Source organism: Orcinus orca, chromosome 11 (assembly GCF_937001465.1).
Source record: "Orcinus orca chromosome 11, mOrcOrc1.1, whole genome shotgun sequence".
Taxonomy (NCBI): domain Eukaryota; kingdom Metazoa; phylum Chordata; class Mammalia; order Artiodactyla; family Delphinidae; genus Orcinus; species Orcinus orca.
In genome coordinates this window covers 2,178,353-2,200,006 of record NC_064569.1, presented here as the reverse complement: position 1 = coordinate 2,200,006, position 21,654 = coordinate 2,178,353, and the positions used below count along the sequence as shown (strand labels likewise).

At 55.7% G+C, this 21,654-nt stretch overlaps 1 protein-coding gene across 1 annotated transcript in view; it reads left to right on the top strand.

Annotated features, from left to right (window-relative positions):
• Window positions 1-17,904, top strand: part of WNT5B (Wnt family member 5B) — a 94,184-nt gene extending 76,280 nt beyond the window's left edge. The window contains exons 2-5 of the mRNA XM_004278985.3: window positions 2,536-2,689; window positions 3,724-3,971; window positions 8,167-8,459; window positions 13,432-17,904. Coding sequence (XP_004279033.1) covers window positions 2,604-2,689; window positions 3,724-3,971; window positions 8,167-8,459; window positions 13,432-13,890 — 1,086 coding nt within the window. The 5' untranslated portion in view covers window positions 2,536-2,603 and the 3' untranslated portion in view covers window positions 13,891-17,904. The remainder of the gene's footprint in view (window positions 1-2,535; window positions 2,690-3,723; window positions 3,972-8,166; window positions 8,460-13,431) is intronic.
• Window positions 17,905-21,654: the final 3,750 nt, after the last annotated feature.

Here is a 21,654-nt window from a genome sequence, read left to right as displayed (position 1 = left end):
GCTGCTCGGGGTGGACACGGCCTCTTAGGGAAAGAAAACTTGTGGCTGGAAAAGTCCCAATTCAAATATGCACCCCTTTGGCTGTGACAGTAAAGTGGTCTCAGTAAGGACCCTGGGCGTGTGCAGAGGGGCCCGAGTACAGCGGGGCTACACCCCACCTGGCCGCTCAGTGGTTTGGGGGGTGCTCGCCCCAAGGACCCTACACAGGGTAAACCATCGCCCTCATTCTGGGTCCTTGTCCCCCCTTGATTTCTCCTCGAGGCTCACTGGGCCTGACATATACGCACTTACTTGTTCATGGCTGTATCTCTGGCACATAACCAGGCCCCCAAGACGCATGTGGCGAACGACTGTTTTGAATGAATGAAATCATGCGGCAGGCGGGCAGAGTAGATATCTGACCAGCTCATTCTGACCCTCAGGAGGGGTCCTGACTGAGAATGTGGCATCCTCCCCTGGCCCCGAAGAGAGAGACCCTGGACCCCCCCCCTGCTTAATCCTGCCCTGTCCGCTCTCTCGTTCGGCCAAACCGTGGGCCTCACAGCCTCCTTCCTCCCCAGCCGGGTGGGGCAAGACGTTTCCATTCTGCCCATGCCAATGAGGCCAGTCGCTGGGGGGGTCACGTCTGTGCGTGGGAGAGAGCGGGTCCTGAGGGCTGCTGTGTGTGCGTTTTGGGGACAAGTGTTCAATTTCAGGTGCCGGACATCTGGAAAGCAGAGAAAGAGGCCACCACACGTGCTAGGGTCTTCTGTTTTCCTCTTCTAAGTTTTTAAAACATATATTTTTTAATGAGCCAAGAGTTCGCTGGAAAGCACGGGGTGGTAGGAACAGACGCCTGAGTGATTCCCGCCTCGGGCGATGTTGACGAGGGCGGGATGTGCGGCTTGGGGAAGTTTGGCCTTAGCGCCTGTGCTGGAGCTGGGCGGTCAGAGCCGCTCTGACCGACTCCTGTCCTCAGAAACGGGCCTAGCGTGGCCTCCGGTGAACCTGGGACTTGCAGGAGAGGTTTCACGGGAGCCTGATGCCAGGGTGGCACAGAAATGAGAGAGAGAGACCTGGGGATGAGAAGGGGCACCAGCTGGGAGAGAGAACTCAGCTCCCCGGTGGTGGGGATGGGCCGGCGGGAGCGGGTGTGGGGAGGGAGAGGACCAGGGGGAGCGGCCCCGGCCCTCCAGCCCCCAAGAAGGGCTGGTAGTGGGGTGGAGGGTGTTTGCACAAGCAAAGTCTTTGAAGCTTCTCTCCTGTCCTCCCACTCTGGCCCTGGTCCCCTCCCCTCCATAAAGCCATTAGCTTCTGGTGCCAGCCCTATCTCTGCTCCATCTCTGGGCCCTGTCGGTGCATTCACAGACCTCCTGCCCTGGGGGACGGGGAGGTTTTATGGGGGGAGGGCCTCTTCAGAGGAGGCGAGGTCTGTTAGGAAAGCAGGGTGTGGGGCGCTGCCGGCGGCCGCCAGGCCGGATCATTTCCGAGCTGGCTCTGCATGACAAAGGGGCTTTGATCTGCCCCCCACCAGCCCGACACACCTGCCCGCGGTTGCCCCCGCCCCGACGGAGACCTCCCGAAGAAAAGCCCGGAGGGGGTGGGGACAGCTATGCCCCAGCTCCCCCGGGCCCTGCTCAGCCACCTTCCTCTCCTGGTGGCCCCGGGACAGAGATATCTCCCAGGCTGATGACCCAGAGCCCCTCCCGGAGAGCTGGGAGGCCCTGTGCTGCTCGGTGAGATGGGGGTGGTCTCAGAGTGTGGGGGCGGGGGTTTCGTTGAGGTGGGGTGCTGAGGGGCCTGGGGGTGTGGTCACGCCCTGGATGGGGGCTCAGGGAGGAGAGGAGGTGGGGTTGCGTTGCCAGAGGCTTGCTCCAGGGTCCGTCTGTCTCCAGGGGCTCTGGGAAAGCTGTTCTCCGGGAGCAGGCAGTCTGATGCGAGGGTGGCAAACCCCTCCCTCCTGGAGGGCACAGAGGAGGCATGGGCCACCGAGGGGCCGCTGCGGGCGCAGCCTGGGGACAGCTTTTACATTTCCCAGAGGAGTTGGCTGGAGAAAGTGAAAAGTCCCTCCCTTCTCCTACTGTCTGTCCCGGTGGGCTCGGGCTGGGATTTGGAAACCGCGTTTAGCGGGAGAAGGGTGCAGACTGAGAACGAAGGCTCCTGCTTGGCTGTAGGTAACCAACTCGCCAGGTGTTTTTAGCTGCACGCAACAGATACACCCCTGGGAGGAGCCGATGGGATGGTCCTGTCTCCTTGGACGTTCTGGAAGGAGGGCAGGCGTGCAGAGTAGCAGCCACAGCATCTCCCTAAACGCCGCCCGGAGCGGCTCTGCATGGAAATGCCTTGCTTTGCTCCCTTTCCTGGTCTCTCAGTCCCCTGTTTCCTTAAGCAGCAGGTCCCGAGCAGGGCTCCCCAGGCTGGAGCGACCCCCAGGGTGAGAAGGGGAGGGTGGGACGGGAGGCTGGGGAGAGATGGACCTTCCCCGGGAAGCAGGCCCGCCCGGTGCCCCTGGTCTGCATCGCACACTGACTGCTCCCTTTGGCCTCTTCTCTCCAGGGAGCCCGTCTCGGAAGCCGTCGGCCCCCGGGGTCTTCCCCGGGCCCTGCGGGGGGCGCGGGCGGACCATGCCCAGCCCGCCTGCCCTGCTCGCTGCTGCCGCTGCACTGTTCGCCTGCTGGGCCCCGCTTCGGGCCGCGGCCAGCTCCTGGTGGTGAGTGCGGGCTGCAGCCCTCCCAGCCTGGCCCCCTAGGCCATAGAAGAGGGGCGAAGGGGCCGTTCCCTTTTCAGCAACCCCAGGAGAACGGGCACAGCTCTTCTCTCTCGAGCCCCCGGCATTATGTAAAGGCTCCCTGAGGAGAAAGGATTAGTTCATTTGGCTTTTTCTCTGATCCTGTCCACAGTCCCCTTTCCCTGGACCTCCTCCGTCTCCATGGGTTGTTAGAAACAGCTCTTTTGTTGCTCTCGGATCAATACGAATATTGATTTTTTTTTCCTGCTGGTGAGGGCAAGGAGAGTAGGATTTCCAGTTTCTAAGTCTGAAGACCTGATGAGGGCTTTGCAGGAGCATGTGTGGCTTCCTTTTGTGTTGTTAAGATTACTGTCACTGCCAGGTGGACAGGGGAATGGCAGGCATGCCCCCCGTCCCCTGTTTGGCATGGTCTGTGCTCTGCTCTCATTTTTGCTCAGATGGCAAAACCACAGCCTTCCCCTCTGACTTAGCACCTTATTATATCTGCTAGATGAGCGGGAGAGTCCTACAGGGCAGGGTCAGGGGCCGTGTGGCAGAGAAGGAAGTGCAAACTTTTAGAGGATATGGCCATGTATGTAAATTGGTTTCGATTTTAAAGGCCTAAGGGGAGTTCTCGTGAAAGGAATGGACTGCTTTCCGCACACATCCTGCACTTGGGCCACAGTGGCCTGGCCGCGCCTCCTGCAGAGAAGCGGCCTCTCGCACAGCACGCCCACCCGGCAGCCACTCCGGTCGTCCCCCCGAAGCCCTCTCCCAGCTCGGCGCACTCCTCCCTGTCTGGTCACTGTGGATCCAGACGCCCAAGGTGGTCTCGGGCATTCGACGTCTCACATGTCGCCTGCGTTCGTGCCTCAGTTTCCCTTTGAAGGCAGGAACTCGGTTTTGGGTGACTTTCCTTCCCAAGCCCCTGGCTCAGGGCCTCCCCTGGGAGGGGGTCAGGTGCGAGGCCTGCTGCTGCCCCTGGGCCGCGCTCACTCCCGGCCCTCTTGCTGCAGGTCTTTGGCTATGAACCCGGTGCAGAGGCCTGAGGTGTTCATCATCGGGGCGCAGCCCGTGTGCAGCCAGCTCCCCGGGCTCTCCGCCGGCCAGCGGAAGCTGTGCCAGCTGTACCAGGAGCATATGGCCTACATAGGCGAGGGGGCCAGGACGGGCATCAGGGAGTGCCAGCACCAGTTCCGGCAGCGGCGGTGGAACTGCAGCACCGTGGACGACGCCTCCGTCTTCGGGAGAGTCATGCAGATCGGTGAGCGGGGCGTGGGGCTGGAGCAGCTGTGCTTCCCGGCCTGGGAGCCAGGGCTCCACGGGGGACCGGCGTGCTAGGGGGTGGTCTCGGGTGGCGTGCCGGCGCCCAGCCCCCAGGGTCAGCTGGCCCTCTGCTTCCCGCCCTGCCCCGAGCAGGGAGCCTAGAGGCGCTCCCTCTGGGCAGGGGGCGGGGGTCTAAGCTGAGTTAGAGCGGATCGGGAAGCCCGCCCACCACGACTGACCCCTGTCTCAGCTCCAGGGCCTCCTCGAGAGCTGTGGGCAGAGAGCTGAGTGTCTGGAGAGTTTTGCCTCTTCCACTTGGACACTGAGAGAGAGAGAAACTTTGGGACAAATTGGCGATGGCTGTCATTAACCCGACCCAGATCCAGTCCCGGCTTTTTCATTTGAAAGGGGATGTGTGTGAAAGTGAGGGCGGGGAGGGGCAGACTGAAGGAGGAAGAGGAGAGGGCCACCCCGCCTGGATTCCCGTCCCGTCCCCTCTCCCACTCCTGGCCGAGGATTCTTCGGCTGCCCTATTGCTTAGATGGAGGTGTGATCTGGGGTCTAATTGTTTTAGGTCCTTTTGAAATGCAATCCTCCCCTCCCTGGCAAGAAATTGAGAAATCCGGCCCTATTCTACTGGTTCTTATCCCCAGGGCCATAAAAGGAAGGTGTTAGAGCACCATGTCGCGGCTCACACTCTCCCCGAACAGCTCCCCCCCACCCCACCCCACCCCACCCCTCCGCCAACGAAGGCGACATTCTGCAGTTCCCTGAGGCTGCGGTTTCCAGCAGGCCGGGACCAGGGGAGTTAGGGATTCTGCGCTTTCGCGAAGGCCCCTCCCTCTCCTGACCCCCTTCCCCTCCCTCCCTGCCCCACACTGAGAAGTGAGGTCCAGGGAGATTACACTTTGAACCTTGCTTCTCTCTTCTTCCTTCAGCATCAACTCAAGGCCCTTGAAAGGAATTCTCATGAGTTCCTGTAACAGTCCTGCTGGGCAACTTTCCCGAAACAATAAGCCTGGGGGTCAAATGGGATTCATTCATAGTTGATCAGTTCTTCTCAAATACGCTTAGTGCCTGTCCCTTCTTCCCGGTGAGAGTCTTGGTTAGCCACTCTCCTCCCTGCCTGCTGGGTTTCAGGTGAGGAAACTAGGATGGCCCAGGTGTAGAGAGAGGCATCCCCTCATCACTGTCAGGGAACTAATATTTCTTTGGGACCTAGTGAATGCCTGAGGTTGGCCAGATCCTTTTCACGTGATTTTGTCGCGTGAAGGCCCGAAAGTGCGGCTTTGCTTTAGGGAAGAAGGCGTGTCGGGAACAGAAACTCCGTGGGGTGCAGGTCTGCGTGGTGGAGTGACCAGTGAAAGCGGACGCTACCAGTCTCTGCCCTACTCTGCTACAGATGGAACCCCTCTGTTTGCCTTATTGTCACCGTCCCCTTTTGCAGCTTCCCTGCAGGCTTCTGCTGCCTGGGAAGCTGTCCTCCCGCCTCCCGCTGGGCCCAGGCACTCTGGCGAGTCCTCTCCCTGGGTCTGGCGGGTGGCTTCTGAGACGCCTTCCTCTGAGCCACTGCAAGCGTCCACCACCAGAGGGCAGCAGAGCGGCCTGGAGGGCACCAGGCCCCTCGCCTGGAGGCCACGGAGGCGGGAGGCTCCTGCGAGTAGCTGGGCAGCTGTGGAACAGAGGACGTGATGTTGTCCTGCTGTCTCTGTGTCCCGGGAAGATTCACGACCTCTCAGGAGCTCCCTGGCTGCTGGTTTCTCAGCCTTCATCCTCCCTGTATTGTTTCACATATAGAGACGCCCCCGGTTCTCTGCTGCTGAGAGCAGCACGAGGTCTGTCCTTAGGCTTCCCTGAGGCCCACGTGCTGCCCCAGGAAGGCAGAGCTGCCTGCGCTCAGGGCCGAATGATGCCCCCAACCAAAGGAGACAGAGTGACCACGGGGGATCCCGAGGGGATTCACCGGGACAGACCGGGATCCAGCTACATGGTGGGCTGGACCCTCAGAGCCCTGACGTCTGCAGGAACGTTATTTTAAAAGGCAATTCTGAGAGGGGTGACTCAGCTCTGCAAAGCGTGTTTGCTAAAGAACGGTGGTGGAAGAAATCAGACATATGTAGCTCGGAAAAGAGAAAACATAAAAGGCATATTCGTTGTTTTCAAATCCTGAAGGGCTGTCAAATGGAAGAGGGATTAGCTCCAGAAAAGGGAAGTTATAGGGAGGCATCTTTCAGCTTGCTCAGAGAAAGAACATTCTGGTGATGAGAGTCATTTTAAAAAGATGGAGTGGGTGGCCTTGGGAACCCAACCCGATTCTCCAAGGCGTGTTGTAAAAGCGATGCTCACAGCGGATGGAGTGTAGATCTGGGCCCGGCTTCAGACTCTCCTCCTTGTCCCTGGATGCCAGGTTGGGAGTTGAGGAACTGTTTTAGGGTGACTTCTCAGGCATGACTCCTTCAAAGGGGTGCCCAGTCCCTCCTCCCTAAGACCCCTTGGCCATCTTACCGTCCTGGGAGCTCGCATAGTCTAACTCCCTAGACCCACAGATCCTGTCTCTGGCTGTGGTTCACACTGGCTCACACATCAGTCCCGAGGGCTGAATCATGAGTGTGGCTTCCCACGTCACCTGGTTTTCCCTGGTGCTTCTCCTGACCCCTGGTTACTGGAGAAAAACTGACTTGCCCTGTCTGTTCTGGTTGCAAACTTCACTGTGTTGTGCCTAGACCATCCAGAAGTAGGGCCAGGTGCAGTGACTGCAGACTGCCTTCCTCACCACCTGCCAAGACAGGATCGTGGGACGGCTACCCCTGACCTTGGAGGCTCAGAAGAGGGGGCGCGTGGGGAGCAGAAGATCCTGCCTGGTTTAATCGCTGAGATCACGACTGAATCTCAGTTCCCTGCTAAGAATGCCTCCCCTCCCTCCATACCTGAGTCCATACGAGTATTATTTATCATTTCTCATAACAGCTTTACTGAATGTAATTCATGTGTGGTACAATTCAGCATTTTTTTTTTTTTTTTTTTTTGGCGGTACGCGGGCCTCTCACCACTGTGGCCCCTCCCGCTGCGGAGCACAGGCCCCGGACGCACAGGCCCAGCGGCCATGGCTCACGGGCCCAGCCGCTCCGCAGCATGTGGGATCCTCCCGGACCGGGGCACGAACCCACGTCCCCCGCATCAGCAGGCGGACTCCCAACCACTGCGCCACCAGGGAAGCCCTGCCTTTTTGATTATAGCCATCCTCGTGGGTGTGAAGTGATGTCTCGTGATTTTGATTTGCATGTCCCTGGTGGCTGAGTATTATTTTTTTATCAACGTTTTTATTGAAGTAGAACATCCATCATATGGGTTCTTAAGTGGTTCACTATAGCAATAAAGTACAGTTTGGATTTTTTTTTTTTTTTGCTGTATGCGGGCCTCTCACTGTTGTGGCCTCTCCCGTTGCGGAGCACAGGCTCCGGACGCGCAGGCTCAGCGGCCATGGCTCACGGGCCCAGCCGCTCCGTGGCATGTGGGATCCTCCCGACCGGGGCACGAACCCGTGTCCCCTGCATCGGCAGGCGGACTCTCAACCACTGCGCCACCAGGGAAGCCCGCACAGTTTGGATTTTTTACGGGAAGTGATCTGAACGTTTGGAAAGACCGTGCTGAGTGACCGTGGAGGTGGTCCCCCAGTGCTGTCGGGGTGGGAGGCAGTGTGGACCTCGGGGGACAGAGGGAAACAGCTCAGAGGATTCTGGATTCTGTCATCCTAGTTCATTTCTACTCCTGGTCTCGGCCGCTGTCCAGCTAGATAATGCAGGCGTAAAAAGACAGATGTGTGACTCGTGGAGGGGGAGAAACAGACCTGTGAAGGAGAGGTGTTTGCCAGGATAGAGCTGCACTGTGGGTCCCATGATTTGTGCCCAGTCTCGTTCCGACTGTCCCACCTGGTCCACCAGTGCCTCCATGGCCCCCCTCCCGTCCACTCGGGCCGGGCTCCTAGGAAGGCACAGCTGGGGCGACCTCTCCGGAAGGGATGAGGTGCAGGCCGGGGCTGAAGGGGCTCACGGGCAGACAAGTCAACTTCGGTTCCTGGTCCAGGGCGCTTTCTAACCCCGGGGGCCTCGGCAGGGAGAGGTGCCCCCTCCCGGGGTGCGGGCTGGTGGGGCGGCAGGGGGCGGGGGCCTCACCCGTCTCCTGTCCACCCGCAGGGAGCCGGGAGACGGCCTTCACCTACGCCGTGAGCGCGGCCGGGGTGGTCAACGCCATCAGCCGTGCCTGCCGCGAGGGGGAGCTGTCCACGTGCGGCTGCAGCCGGGCCGCGCGGCCCAAGGACCTGCCCCGGGACTGGCTGTGGGGCGGCTGCGGCGACAACGTGGACTACGGCTACCGCTTCGCCAAGGAGTTCGTGGACGCCCGCGAGCGCGAGAAGAACTTCGCCAAGGGCTCGGAGGAGCAGGGCCGCGTGCTCATGAACCTGCAGAACAACGAGGCCGGCCGGAGGGTAAGCGACCCCGCCCCACACGCACCTGGACAGGGGGCCCCACCCACATGCACACCTGCACACCTGGACAGGGGGCCCCACCCACATGCACACCTGGACAGGGGGCCCTGCCACACACACACGTGGACGGAAGGCCCCAACCACACACACCTGGACAGGGGGCCCCGCCCACATGCACACCTGGACAGGGAGCCCTGCCACACACACACGTGGACGGAGGGCCCCAACCACACACACCTGGACAGGGGGCCCCACCCACACACACCTGGACAGGGGGCCCCGCCCACACACACCCCTGGACAGGGGCCCTGCCACACACACCCCTGGACAGGGGGCCCCGCCCACACACACACCTGGACGGAGGGCCCCACACACACACACCTGGACAGGGGACCCTGCCACACACACCTGGACGGAGGGCCCCACCCCCACACACACCTGGACAGGGGGCCCTGCCACACACACACCTGGACAGGGGGCCCCACCCACATGCACACCTGGACAGGGGGCCCTGCCACACACACACGTGGACGAAGGGCCCCAACCACACACCCCTGGACAGGGGGCCCCGCCCACACACACCTGGACAGGGGGCCCTGCCACACACACACCTGGACGGAGGGCTCCACCCACACACACACCTGGACAGGGGGCCCCGCCCACACACACACCCAGATGAAGGACCCCACCCTCGCAGACAACTAGACCATCGGCTGTTCCTGGGCTCTGCTGTGCGATGGCAGCTGGTCCAGGAAGGGGTTGAGTCTGACCGCAGAGATTCTTACGAGGCTGACCTAGATTCCCACACTGTGGAACTCATCCTTGACTTCCAAAGGCTCCCTTTCCCACAAGACACACGCAGTTGCCACTCGTTTAGCCTTATCTGTTTCTCCACAGGACACCGTGCCTGTAGGGCTTAGATGCAGTCTCACCACCAGAACCCCAACACCTCTCGTCTTGACCGCCCCTCCTGTGTCGTGTGAACAGCTAGGATGATTGGAAGTTTAGGCCAGCAGACCTCGTCTGGGGTTTATGGTTTGTTAGAGGCTCAGGTAAAGCAGAGCTGACTTTTCAGGGCTGCCGTCATGCATATCCCGAGACCCAGTCCAAAAGCACACTTCAGTACTGATGGCAAACACACTTGGGTGCTTTAACTTAAGTGGAACTGTGGACGGCACCCATCCTTTGAAGGCCCAGTCTCATCAATCTCATGTAAGAGGCGAGGGTCTTCTGAGCCTCCATTGCAGTGGAGACTAAAATGTAGGTTTGGGGAGAGCTGGGCTTATTGTTTGTGCAGAGCACACCTGGGCCAGGGCTCTGGGCTTCCTGCACGGGTGCTGGAGAGCTCGGGCCTCATCTGCCGGCACCTGCTCGGGAAGCCCCCGTGTCTGAGCACGTGGCCTGCTCCTCTCTCCTGAGCGGGGTCTGCCCCAACGGGGTCTGCCTCTGCTACCGACTGGAGGCCTCGCTCAGCCAGAGGCTGTCTTCCACTCCTCAGGCGTCCACCGTGGATGTGCGTCCAGATCTCCCTGGACAGAGGTCTGAGGCCCGAGTGCTGGGTGGCGGGAGGCCCTCCTGGCGAAGGGCCGGGGCCACGGACCTCTCAGGAAACCACACAGACCTCTCTCTGGGAGAGCTGTCCACACTCAGGTCTGCGTCAAGCCCGGGCTGGGGGCCCAGCAAGGTACTTAGTGAGGCCAATGAGCCAACGACAAAACAGGAACAGCAGTTTCTGGAGAAGTAAATTCAGAAATTTAATGTTGGTTCATTGGTGACTCAGTAACAGGATATGGTTATACTTCTAAAAAGTGTTAATATATTAATTTCTTAAAAAATTAACTCGTTTCATAGGAGCACATATCAAACAAAGGGGATTGGAAATGCCTTTCCTATGACTCAGCATCCTGTGGTGCTGGCAGAACATGGTACCCATGTGTAAACCTAGCACCATCACTAGCGTGACATCAGGTCAAAATTAGAATTGGTCGTTGCCCAGCATCTTCCTTGCAGAGCCCACGTCCAGAGGCTAGTTTTGTTTGCCAGATATGGGTGTTCAGCTGTGGCGTGTCGGGAGGTCGGGCCGTCGCTCTGATCCGTGGCTATTGTGCTATAAATCCGGGTGGAGAGACCAGAACTCTTCTGCTCTGAGGGCATCTGTGGAGCTGCCTCAGTCTCCCACGACTTCCTCTCTGTTTGCCAGGGAGTCTGACCGTGAGAGACTGATTTTAAAAAAAAAAGGTTAGGGTCTTCACTTTATCTCCTGAATGCCCAAATTCTACCCATTTTTCGAGGTCCCAGTTCAAACACCACGTACTCCCACAATCTTTCCCATCCCCCGTGGCTGGCAGTCTCTGCGTCTGAAGCGCAGTGGAGACCTGCGGACGTGGCTGAGGTGTTAGACTTTGCTGACTCCAGCTCCTGAGGAGCGGGCTGCCCTGGGACCTCTGCACGTGACAGTGCAGGGAAAATTCCCCGTGGCCTCCTAGCAAGAGGTCAAATTCAGGAAGGCTTTCCTGTCTCTGCTGGGAGCCACGCCTGGGGCCCAAGGGCAGATGCGGAGGTGCCCAGCCGCTCGTCCTCATCCGGCCCCACTTCTGCTGGCTCCTCATTTCTTCTCCCTTAATTGTTTGTTTGCTTTTTCCAGCCCTTATCTCAGCTGCGCCTTCCATCAGCCTGTCCTACCCCCTCCCCGGCTTCGTCTGTCTGCCCCCTGCAGTCTCCTCACCTCTGCACAGCCCTTTATCTCTCCCCGGCGTCCATCTGCTCCAGGTGGGGAGTCTCTGTCCCTCTCTATGTCTTATCCCCCCTCCAAGGAGCAGGGCTCGCCATCAATCACCTCCCGCCTCCTGACACCTACACAGAACCTTCCTCAGGAAGGAAGGTGGCCGGCATGGAAAATGCCCCAGATCTTTTTTTACAACCAGATCTTTTTAAAGGGTAGGATATCTAGGATCTGACATCTTGACCACAGAGGAAATCTCGGGCATACTTTGCAAGAAATTTCTCTTGGCCTTTGAGAGCCTCTAGGGACCCTGTTTTACAATACTGAAGCCAGGGGCAGTGGGTTGATACTGCCTCGTCACTCAAGGGCCTCTGAGCATTTTCCAGATGAAAGCTGCCTCGTCCTTGTGACATTCCTGCCAGTGACTGAGCTCCGTCACACCGTTAGATGCGGAGGAGAGGCAAGGGGCTCTGCCAGGGGGCGAGATGTCGACCTAAGAAAAAATTTTAAAACATTCTCTTGCTTTTACAGTTCGCAGCAAGGGCCAAAATCACCAACCTCCTTCTCTTGCAAGAGGAGCATCTATATATTAGCAACAGTAAAATATTTAAAATACAAACATAACCGTCTCTACGGTGTCTTTCTTCCTAGAAGAAGGTAGAATGGACGTCTAAATAGTGAGGGTCAGTGACGCTTTCCCTCCCGGATTTGTTTTACTAAAATTCCTGTCCCTCCCAAATCTCCCCGTGGAGATGCTTATCCACCCCTCACCCCCAGTCACTCAGTGTTGGGTACACAGTTTTAGGCCCTTAATGTTTCCTCCTTCTTCTAACAGCACCAGCTGCCTGACATCCCTCTCTAAACCGAGGACCATTTCCAAGGAATGTCAGGCTCCAGCTCAGACCCGGGGGATTTGCGCCAGAGGACGATTGCGGGCCCCGTCTTTGAAGTCCCTGTCGGAATGGGGTGTCAGTTCCTTTCTGCCTTTGGCCTGGAGCTGCCAGCCAAGTGCTGGTGCCTTTAACCTTGGGGAGGGGCCTGCCTGACTTCTCCACCCTAATCCGTTTTTAAGCCCCAAGTTTGGTGAGCAACCCTTCCTGGGTGGCCCTTGCACAGTTTATTGAGCCTCATGTAGAGCGACAGTTTCTCCACCCGAAAATAGTGGGAATAGTTCTGTACCAGAAAAAAATCAGGAAGAGTTTGGACAGGAGTGATATGAGCTGATGCAGCTGAAGCTGTCTCTTGCACCTGCAGCGGTCCCAGCCGCAGTGCTGAATAAAGACACAATCTGGGGACTCTTGAAAAGAAAGCCGAGAGAAACCCTTGACAAATGAGTCCTGCCTGCGTCGGTGACAATAGCTGTGGCAGAAGAAAATGTTGGGCAGCGGACCTGCATCTTTATCCTGCCATCTGCACTTCTGGGCCGGCTGCCAGGGCTAGTTGACACAATGCATCCGTATGCTTTCGCTGAAAGGCACTTTGTAAGCAGCTTTCTGGTCTGCTCTTGCTTTTGCATTTGGATTTGGGGTAGCCCACGTTCAGGTCCCCTCCCATTTTTGTGGTTCAGTGACTTCTGGGTGGATTTGTTTTCCAAGACATCCGCCCTAAGATGGACCCACCGGTCTGCTCTCCCATCGCAGAGGGCCTGCCCCTCCCCTGCATCACAGCCACTCCCAGGGGGTGTCTTGTCACAACGTGCTGGTTTATGGTGCGGCTCCGATGACTCTGTAGAGCTAGTGACCAACTGTTAACGTAGAAAAAGGGACCGTTTAATTCTTAGGGGACTTGACAAGATTGTGGATAGCTTTCGGCGAGCCAGGGCCGTGCCAGCGGTCTCTGTTACAGGCTCCCGGTACGGCTGATTCTTTTTTCTGGACTGGGCTCCATATCGTGTAAAAGCTAGACTCATGTTGTTGGTTTTTATTTGTTTGAGACTTTGATCAAGATAGAAATAGCCTTTTTTTTTTTTTTTCCCTGCTGGTAACGATGACACATTTCTTGTGACAATTTCAGGTGATAATAAATGGGTAACAAAAAGGGCAAGTGTACCATCCTGGTAGTGGCTCAGACACGGCCGTCACCTCCCCAGAAGTTTTCTGTGTGCTGTTCCTTTTATCCACTTTCAAAAGCGGCCCTCCGTACACGCACCCTGCCGGCCCTCTCCTGCACTCGCCCTAGCCAGCCTCTGGGCATCTTCCGTCAGGGATGTTCCTTCTCATCCCCTTCTCTCTCCTGCCCCTCTCCCCGCAGGCTGTGTATAAGACGGCAGACGTGGCCTGCAAATGCCACGGCGTCTCAGGGTCCTGCAGCCTCAAGACCTGCTGGCTGCAGCTGGCGGAGTTCCGCAAGGTGGGGGACCAGCTGAAGGAGAAGTACGATAGCGCGGCTGCCATGCGCATCACCCGCCGGGGCAAGCTGGAGCTGGTCAACAGCCGCTTCAAGCAGCCCACCCCCGAGGACCTGGTCTACGTGGACCCCAGCCCGGACTACTGCCTGCGCGACCAGAGCACGGGCTCGCTGGGCACGCAGGGCCGCCTGTGCAACAAGACGTCCGAGGGCCTGGACGGCTGCGCGCTCATGTGCTGCGGCCGCGGCTACGACCAGTTCAAGAGCGTGCAGACCGAGCGCTGCCACTGCAAGTTCCACTGGTGCTGCTTCGTCCGCTGCAAGAAGTGCACGCAGGTCGTGGACCAGTTCGTCTGCAAGTAGACAGGGCCGCTCTCCTGTGCTCCTCCGCACTGCTGCACAGAGTCTATAGGATATAAATCTATATAAATCTATTTTATATTTGTATAAAGAAAAGGATGGATGGTAAATAATTGAAGGAAGAAAACGGAAGGAAAAGCCTATTTAAGAGACGCTGGAAATCTTGGAGGGTTGGATTTTGCTGGTTCTCTGATCCCAGTGGGTGGGAAAAGGGCTCTGTCCCCGCCTCTGGTGGGGGCTCTCAAGAGGTAGGGACTTGGGAATGTTCCCTGTCTACCCACCGCGGCCTTGAGGACAGAGGTGGTGCTTGGAGGGGGAACTTGGTGATGTCTGGAGTCTTTGCTGGGTGGGTGACTGCCCTGCGACCCTGGCCTCTGGGCCAGGCAGCCCCGTGGAGTGACGGGAACCCAGCCTCACGCCTGGCATCTTCTGGGTCTCGTCCAGAACACCGACTGGTTCCCTGAGAGGCCCAGTGCCTCCCTGCACTTTCGTCTGTGTGCGTACTTGCAGAATCCACAGTTACAGGAAAGAGGACAGGCCCCACGCCGTCTCTGGGGACCACAGAGGGACAGCTCCTCCCCAGACTCCGGGGCCTGCCTTTCCAGCGAGAATTACTTTTCCTCTGCGATTCACTGGCACCTGCACCAGGAGGGAGGGGTCGTTTGACCTGATGTGTCAGGAAAGACATGGACTCTCTGTGCCCGAGCTGCAGAAAGCCAGGTGGTGACTGGCGAGGGCGGGTGGCACCGTGCTCCCGCGCAGGGAGCGGACGCTCTGATGCTTCTGCCGGCCCTCCCCGTTGCGGGAAGCTGGGGCAGGTGCGGCCATGCTCGGCCGGCCTGTTGCGGGCTCTTCACCTGTGCCCCAGATGTAGTTTCCCTCTGACATTAAACACCCTCCACTGAAGTGTCTCTTTCCTTACTTGGACACACGGTTATGTTTCATGGGTCCTTTTATTTTCGATCTGATCCTTGGAACTCTGCTACACGGTGCACGCACGGAAGAGGGCGAGAGAATGGAGACGTTTCAGAGCCCTAGTCTGGTGTTGCAGGGACAGGGGGACATCATGAGAATTCATAAGGTGACGCGTGCGTGCACGCCATCTCCGCAAGGGCAACACAGAGTTAAATGATGGCCGTTAACATCTCTGCTCTGAACAGAATTCAGAGAGTTAGGGTTAAACCTCACATTTACCTCCTCTTCCCATCTTCCGCATTGTACCTCCCACCAGTCTTCCTGGGCTCTTGGTGACCACAGGCGTTGGGGATGCCCTCTGCTGGCTTCTCCGTGTTGCCATGTGCGGTTTTGGGGCCAGAACTTCAGTTTTGGAGTATCTGGGACAGGAGAGAATAAGGCAGAGCTCAGGCACCCTAGAAAAGGCGGGGGTTTCTGGGAGAGACACTGAGACAGGCTGTCCAGCGAGCCAGAAGCCACAAAAGACACCAGTTTTATGTAAGAAAAGTTTGTTTCCGGGGAAGTGATGGGATTACGGAATTAACTTGGTTATAATGAGCAAATGATGCTGCAGAACAGTGTAAAAGAGATTCTGCCCGAGGGTGTCCACGGTCCCACATCCTGCTGTGTCTTTAGTACCTAAAGAAGAACCTCCTGACCCGACACCGAGGAACGTCCGACGTGGGGCTGTGTTCCCTGTAACTGTTCCTCGCGCGGTTACTCAGATGGGTCAACATTTTCAGGAGGGATGGTCCATGAGAGAAAGCGTTTAAACCACCCGGCCTACAAAAGATCAAAAGCGTGTCCTTGGCTTCAATCGCTGGCATTTAACCAAATAAACCAACCAGTCACCCAAATCAACCGTGACCGTCAGGGTTTTGAAACACTGGCTGGCTTCATTGCCCTTGCCTACATCACGGGTCCACAGACCCCAAGAGTTACCTTGTATCAGGTGCTCAAAGTGTTTAAGAGCTGAGACCCAGTTCATCCTCAGACACTTCAGAAAGTTAGTTGGGAGTGACTTGCCCACAATCCCAAAAGGTGGCCCTGTGTTCACAAAGGGAGATGGCTCACCCCTGTCACGCCGAGCTTATTCCTGCAGAGTCCTGGCCCGGGCATGGGCGCATACCCAATGTTTTCCTTCCAACTGCGGAGCAGATTGTACGTTCAAACACCCACGTGGTTTTTGCAGCCGTTGACAACCAGGTCTCGGGATTATTTAATTTTCAAAACGGGTTGGGATGAAGTTAGACTTATTGTCACATGCTTGTGGGATCCTGGTGAATTCGCAGCTGCCTGTGGCGTGGCCGGTGAGGCAGTGGGAAGTGGGTGGAGAATGTGGAGGCCGCCCTAGAAGACTGAGCTTCTGGGGACCTCCCCGGCGGTCCAGTGGTTAGGACGCCGCATTTCCACTGCCAGGGGCCAGGGTTTGATCTCTGGTCGGGGAACTAAGATCCCACAAGCTTGTGCGGCGAAGCAAAAAAAAAAAAAAAAAAAAAAAAAAGCTTCTGCTCAGAACCGTAGACTGTTTGAGCAGAGAGTGTGGCAGTCAGACCCCCAGCTCCTGTGTGTCCAGATGAGGACCTCCAAACCATGAGCAGGTCCTAAACCTTAGTGTGCTGTGAAAATGCGGCGTCCTAGACCTGCAATGCCAGAAATGTTTATTCACTTGATCTGGGGTGGGTGGAGCTAGGACCACTGTCCACACCCTCATCACGGACCTGAGGGAACCCTGCGCTGGTGGTGCAGAGACTCTACTGGACCTACAGGCATTGAGAGCTAGCCCAGGACCCACGGGGAGACAGGCAGCTGGGCCCTAATTCCCAACCTGGTGCTCTTGGCAACACCGTGCAGAATTCCCTGGCACCTGAAAGGTATTAACATGTAGCCTAATTGAATTAATGAGATGCCTGGACCAAGCAGCCATCCCAGGGAGCCTTTCTTTTTTTTCTTTTTTTCTTTTTTTTTTTTTTTGGCAGTGTCACAGCAGCTTGTGGGATCTTAGTTCCCTGACCAGGGGTTGAACCCGGGCCATGGCAGTGAAAGCACCGAGTCCTAAGCACTGGACTGCCGGGGAATTCCCCAGGGAGCCTTTCTGATGAGAGGGGAAAGAACCGATCTGCCCTGGGACTGGGGGAAGCCTCCAGATCCACTATGAATATAATAAGGTGTTATTTACTTAGCTCTGTCTGCGGGCATTCACCTTGTCTTCAAGATGAAATTCAGAGAAAGGCAGGCCCGACTGCCTCCACTTAAAGTAGATGGGAGGGTGGGAAGACAGCCACAGCTGGGGTCAAGAGGAGGCCAGCCCTCCACTCACAAAGGCTTTGTGACCAGAGTCTCAGGACCTGAATTCGAAGTCCTACTTTGGAGAATACATTTCGTTGTCATCCACGCTCCATCCTTCGAGCTGAGAAAAAAAACTTGCTACTTGTATTAAATCCCCAAGTTGGTTATTTCCTCTGAAATTCTGCCCTGCTTCTTCCCTTAAATCATTATTACTTTAGGGACTTCCCTGGTGGTCCAGTGGTTAGGACTCTGCACTTCCACTGTAGCGGGCATGGGTTCAATCCCTGGTCGGGGAACTAGGATCTTGTATGCCGCGTGGCCAAAAAAAAAAAATATATATATATATATATATATATATATATAATTTTATTTAAGCTTTGTTATCCTTGGAGCTCTGGGCCCATAACAAGACGTCTGTGGTTGAAATTTCTCCACGAGACAACGATCTTACAGCTCCAGTGATTTATCAAGAAAGAAGCCCATTTCTTGGGAGGAGAGCCGCACTGTCCCAAGAAGGTGGGAAAAGTCCTCATTTCCATCTTAAAACAGGCTCTGATGCATTGCCAGACCCCCACTGACCCTGGTCACATGTATTTTGGGACCTCAGTGTGTGCGTGCGCGTGCATGGGGTATGTGTGCGTGTGCGTGCGCTTGTACACGCCCATGCCCACCATGTACACAGGAATGAACGCTTTCATTAATTTTGGAGGGGAGTTAGAGAGGCACTGGAGACATGGAATATGTAAAAAAAATAAATAAAAGTAACTGTCACCACTTCTGGCTGAGACGCTGCAGAGCATGGATTGTCTGTCGTTATTGGAAACCCCTGCCCTCTGGTTGGGAGGACAAGCTTCACGTCTCTGGAAGAAGCCTGGGGGGCTGAGAAGGACACCCCCCCCCCAGCCGTGGTTGCTAAGTATTATTGTGAGTCCTTTGTTATGTAAGAATCTGCACTGTAGTTATACCCAAACAATAAGGAAAGGTGCTTTAATTCCTGATTTTACATAAGAATGCCAGGTAATTTGCCCCTAAGTAAGAAGGTTTGGCCCAGGTATGAGGTCAGATGTTCGGTGCTTGGAAGAGCCTTCACACAGTGGATTTTCACGTAGATTGTCCACGCTCTGCTTCCTCCCCTGCCGCCTGCCCTTTGCTCTTCACTCTGTCCATTTGCAGCTCTGCCCGAGGCGGCAACAGAAGATAGAACCAAATCAGTTAACGGGGGCTTCCTGAGTAGTTTTCATAAATAACAGAGTGGGAGAAGAGGTGGCTGAAATTAGGTTTTTAAATGATCTGCAAATTTAACTTGTCACTTACGTGTATTTCTACTGCTCCCCAGGATAATTGGAAATAGCCTTAAAGCTTCCACGGCCAAAGCAGATAGGAAACTGCAGTACAGAGCGAGCTGGCCCGAGGGTGGGCCCCGTCAGCAAGCATCAGAAGGGGCTGCAGCAGCTGCTCCAAGATGCAAAAGAAAAGGCAACTATAGAAAGTGGCCCTCTCTAGGGGCTTCCCTGGTGGCACAGTGGGTAAGACTTTGCTTTCCCAAGGCACAGGGCCCAGGTTCGATCCCTGGTCAGGGAACCAGATCCCACGTGCCACAACTAAGAAGCCTGTGTGCTGCAACTAAAAGAAAGATCCTGTGTGCTGCAATGAAGACCTGATGCAGCCTAAATAAATAAATACTTTTTTTTTACATCTTTATTGGAGTATAATTGCTTTACAATGGTGTGTTAGTTTCTGCTTTATAACAAAGTGAATCAGCTATACATATACATATGTTCCCATATCTCCTCCCTCTTGCGTCTCCCTCGCACCCTCCCGATCCCACCCCTCTAGGTGGTCACAAAGCACCGAGCTGATCTCCCTGTGCCATGCGGCTGCTTCCCACTAGCTATCTACCTTACGTTTGGTAGTGTATATATGTCCACGCCACTCTCTCACTTTGTCACAGCTTCCCCTTCCCCCTCCCCATATCCTCAAGTCCATTCTCTAGTAGGTCTGTGGTTTTATTCCTGTCTTACCCCTAGGTTCTTCATGACATTTTTTTTCTTAAATTCCATATATATGTGCAGCCTAAATAAATAAATACTTTTAAAAAATATATAAAAAAGAGAGCTGCATCCTTTAAACCAATTTTATTTTAAAGCCAAAAGGGATGTGACTGTTTCAAGGGGCCCGGCCCTCTAGCATGCTTTCTAGAACTGGGGGCTGTGCTCTGTCTGTTGGGTCAACCAGCCCTTTGGCTAGTCTCTGATTTGACGTTGTCATCTCCCTTAGATTTACTGGTTTTCCAGAGACCTTTTTAGTAGAAGGGAAGTTTTATAAAGGAAGGACTTTTAAAAAAATCTGTTCCCAGCTCTGTCTCCCAGAATCTCAAATAGTACCTTGCAGAGAGACGGTTCCATACATAATTGCTGGAGGAATGATGATTCTCACTCAACAGATGAGGGAACAGTGTAGTTTGTTTTCTCAAAGTTCCAAGTGATGGGCTTCCCTGGTGGCGCAGTGGATGGGGGTCCGCCTGCCGATGCAGGGGACGCGGGTTCGTGCTCCGGTCCGGGAAGATCCCACATGCCGCGGAGCAGCTGGACCCGTGAGCCGTGGCCGCTGGGCCTGCACGTCCGGAGCCTGTGCTCCGCAACGGGAGAGGCCACAGCAGTGAGAGGCCCGTGTACCGCCAAAAAAAAAAAAAGTTCCAAGTGACAGAAATTGATCTGAGGGCTTTCCTGGTGGCACAGCGGTTAAGAATCTGCCTGCCAATGTAGGGGACAAAGGTTCGAGCCCTGGTTGGGGATCAGATCCTGCATGCCTTGTGGCCAAACCCCCCCCCCAAACAAACCAAAAAACAATTATAAAGATACTGCCCTTTGAAAAAGAAGACAAAAAAATTTTTTAAAGAAAAAGAAATTAAACAAACAACAAAAAATAAAGATACTTCCCTTTGACAGTAATAACTCTACAGCACCAGCTGCTTCCTTCACACTTTCCTCAGTTCTGCAAGGTCTGAGTCCTCACCAAAAGGAAATATCTGAGAGGGAGGAAGATGGCCTGATGTTTCTGTAAATCTCCCTCGGCTCCCAGGAGCAAAGGCAGCAAACACTGGAAACGTTACAAATGCCCTGCGGGCAGCCTGCTTTTGTCCCTTCCGATCTGAGAGCGTGCACTGCCCTGCCTTCTAGTCTGAGGCTGGGGACGGGAGGAGCATTGAGTAGGAAGTGGGTCCACTCGCACGTGTAAGGTGCTGTGTTCCCTCCTCTTTCTATTTTCTGACTGTCAGGGCCTCTCCTCTCCCTGAGCCAGGGCCAGGTCCCCAGCGCCCACTCTGCGCTGGGCTCGCCTTCCTCCTGGCCACACAGTGTCGCTGTTTCCCCAGCTCCAGCCCAGCGTCTGTGGCTCGCACCTTAGTTCAAAAGCTGGGCGTGGGGTCTTTGCGGGTTGATGCCAGAAACAGACTCTGGACAGCAGCTCGGCTGAGTTTTACATGTTTCGTTTGGACGAATTTGGGAAGAATTAGGTCAGTGTAATTTTACTAATTTTTTTTTTTTTGGCCACACCGCATGGCCTGTGGGATCTTAGTTCCCCAACCAGGGATCGAACCCGGGCCCTCGGCAGTGAGAACTCAGAGTCCTAACCACTGGACCACCAAGGAATTCCCATATTTTACTAATTTTTTTTTGCGGTACGCGGGCCTCTCACTGCTGCGGCCTCTCCCGTTGTGGAGCACAGGCTCCGGACACGCAGGCTTAGCGGCCACGGCTCACGGGTCCAGCCGCTCAGCAGCATGTGGGATCTTCCCGGACCGGGGCACGAACCCGCGTCCCCTGCATCGGCAGGCAGACCCCCATCCACTGCGCCACCAGGGAAGCCCACTAATTTTTTAAAGATTGAGTGTGCAAGGAAGATGAGGGGAGTGCCTAGTCTGGCTGGGATGGGCCACCGAGACGTCCGTGACAGCAGTGGAGCTCGGGCTGGGAAGTGGCATGTGTCAGCCACGGCGGATCCCCTGCCCCTAAGTAGTTTCCAGGCAGCCGAATACCCTGCTTGCTTGAAGGTCGTCATTGCAGAGGTGGGGAGTAACTATAGCTACCATTCAGAGGGCTGGCTGACTGTACCAGCTGCTCTGCATATATTATGGGTAATTCTCTCAGTACCTCTGCAGGGTCTGTGTTATTATCCACATGTTACAGATGGGAAGACTATGACTCAGAGAGGTCAAGTAACATCCTCGGACTCACACAGCTGCTAATTGATGCTGAACAACTCCAGAGGCCCTTCCGGTTCCTCAGTGGATTTCTGGGTGATCACAGGATGTAGTCACCTGCAGTAAGAGGTGCCCGTTTCCTTCTGAGACTCAGGTGTGTACAATAATCTTCCCCATCTTGCCACCATGAATTTTTTAATATATATGCATATTTTACTTATCTATTTTTATTTTGGCCGTGCTGGGCCTTAGTTGTGGCACGAGCGCTGATAGTTTCAGCGTGCGGACTCTTAGTTGCGGCATGCAGGATCTAGTTCCCCGAC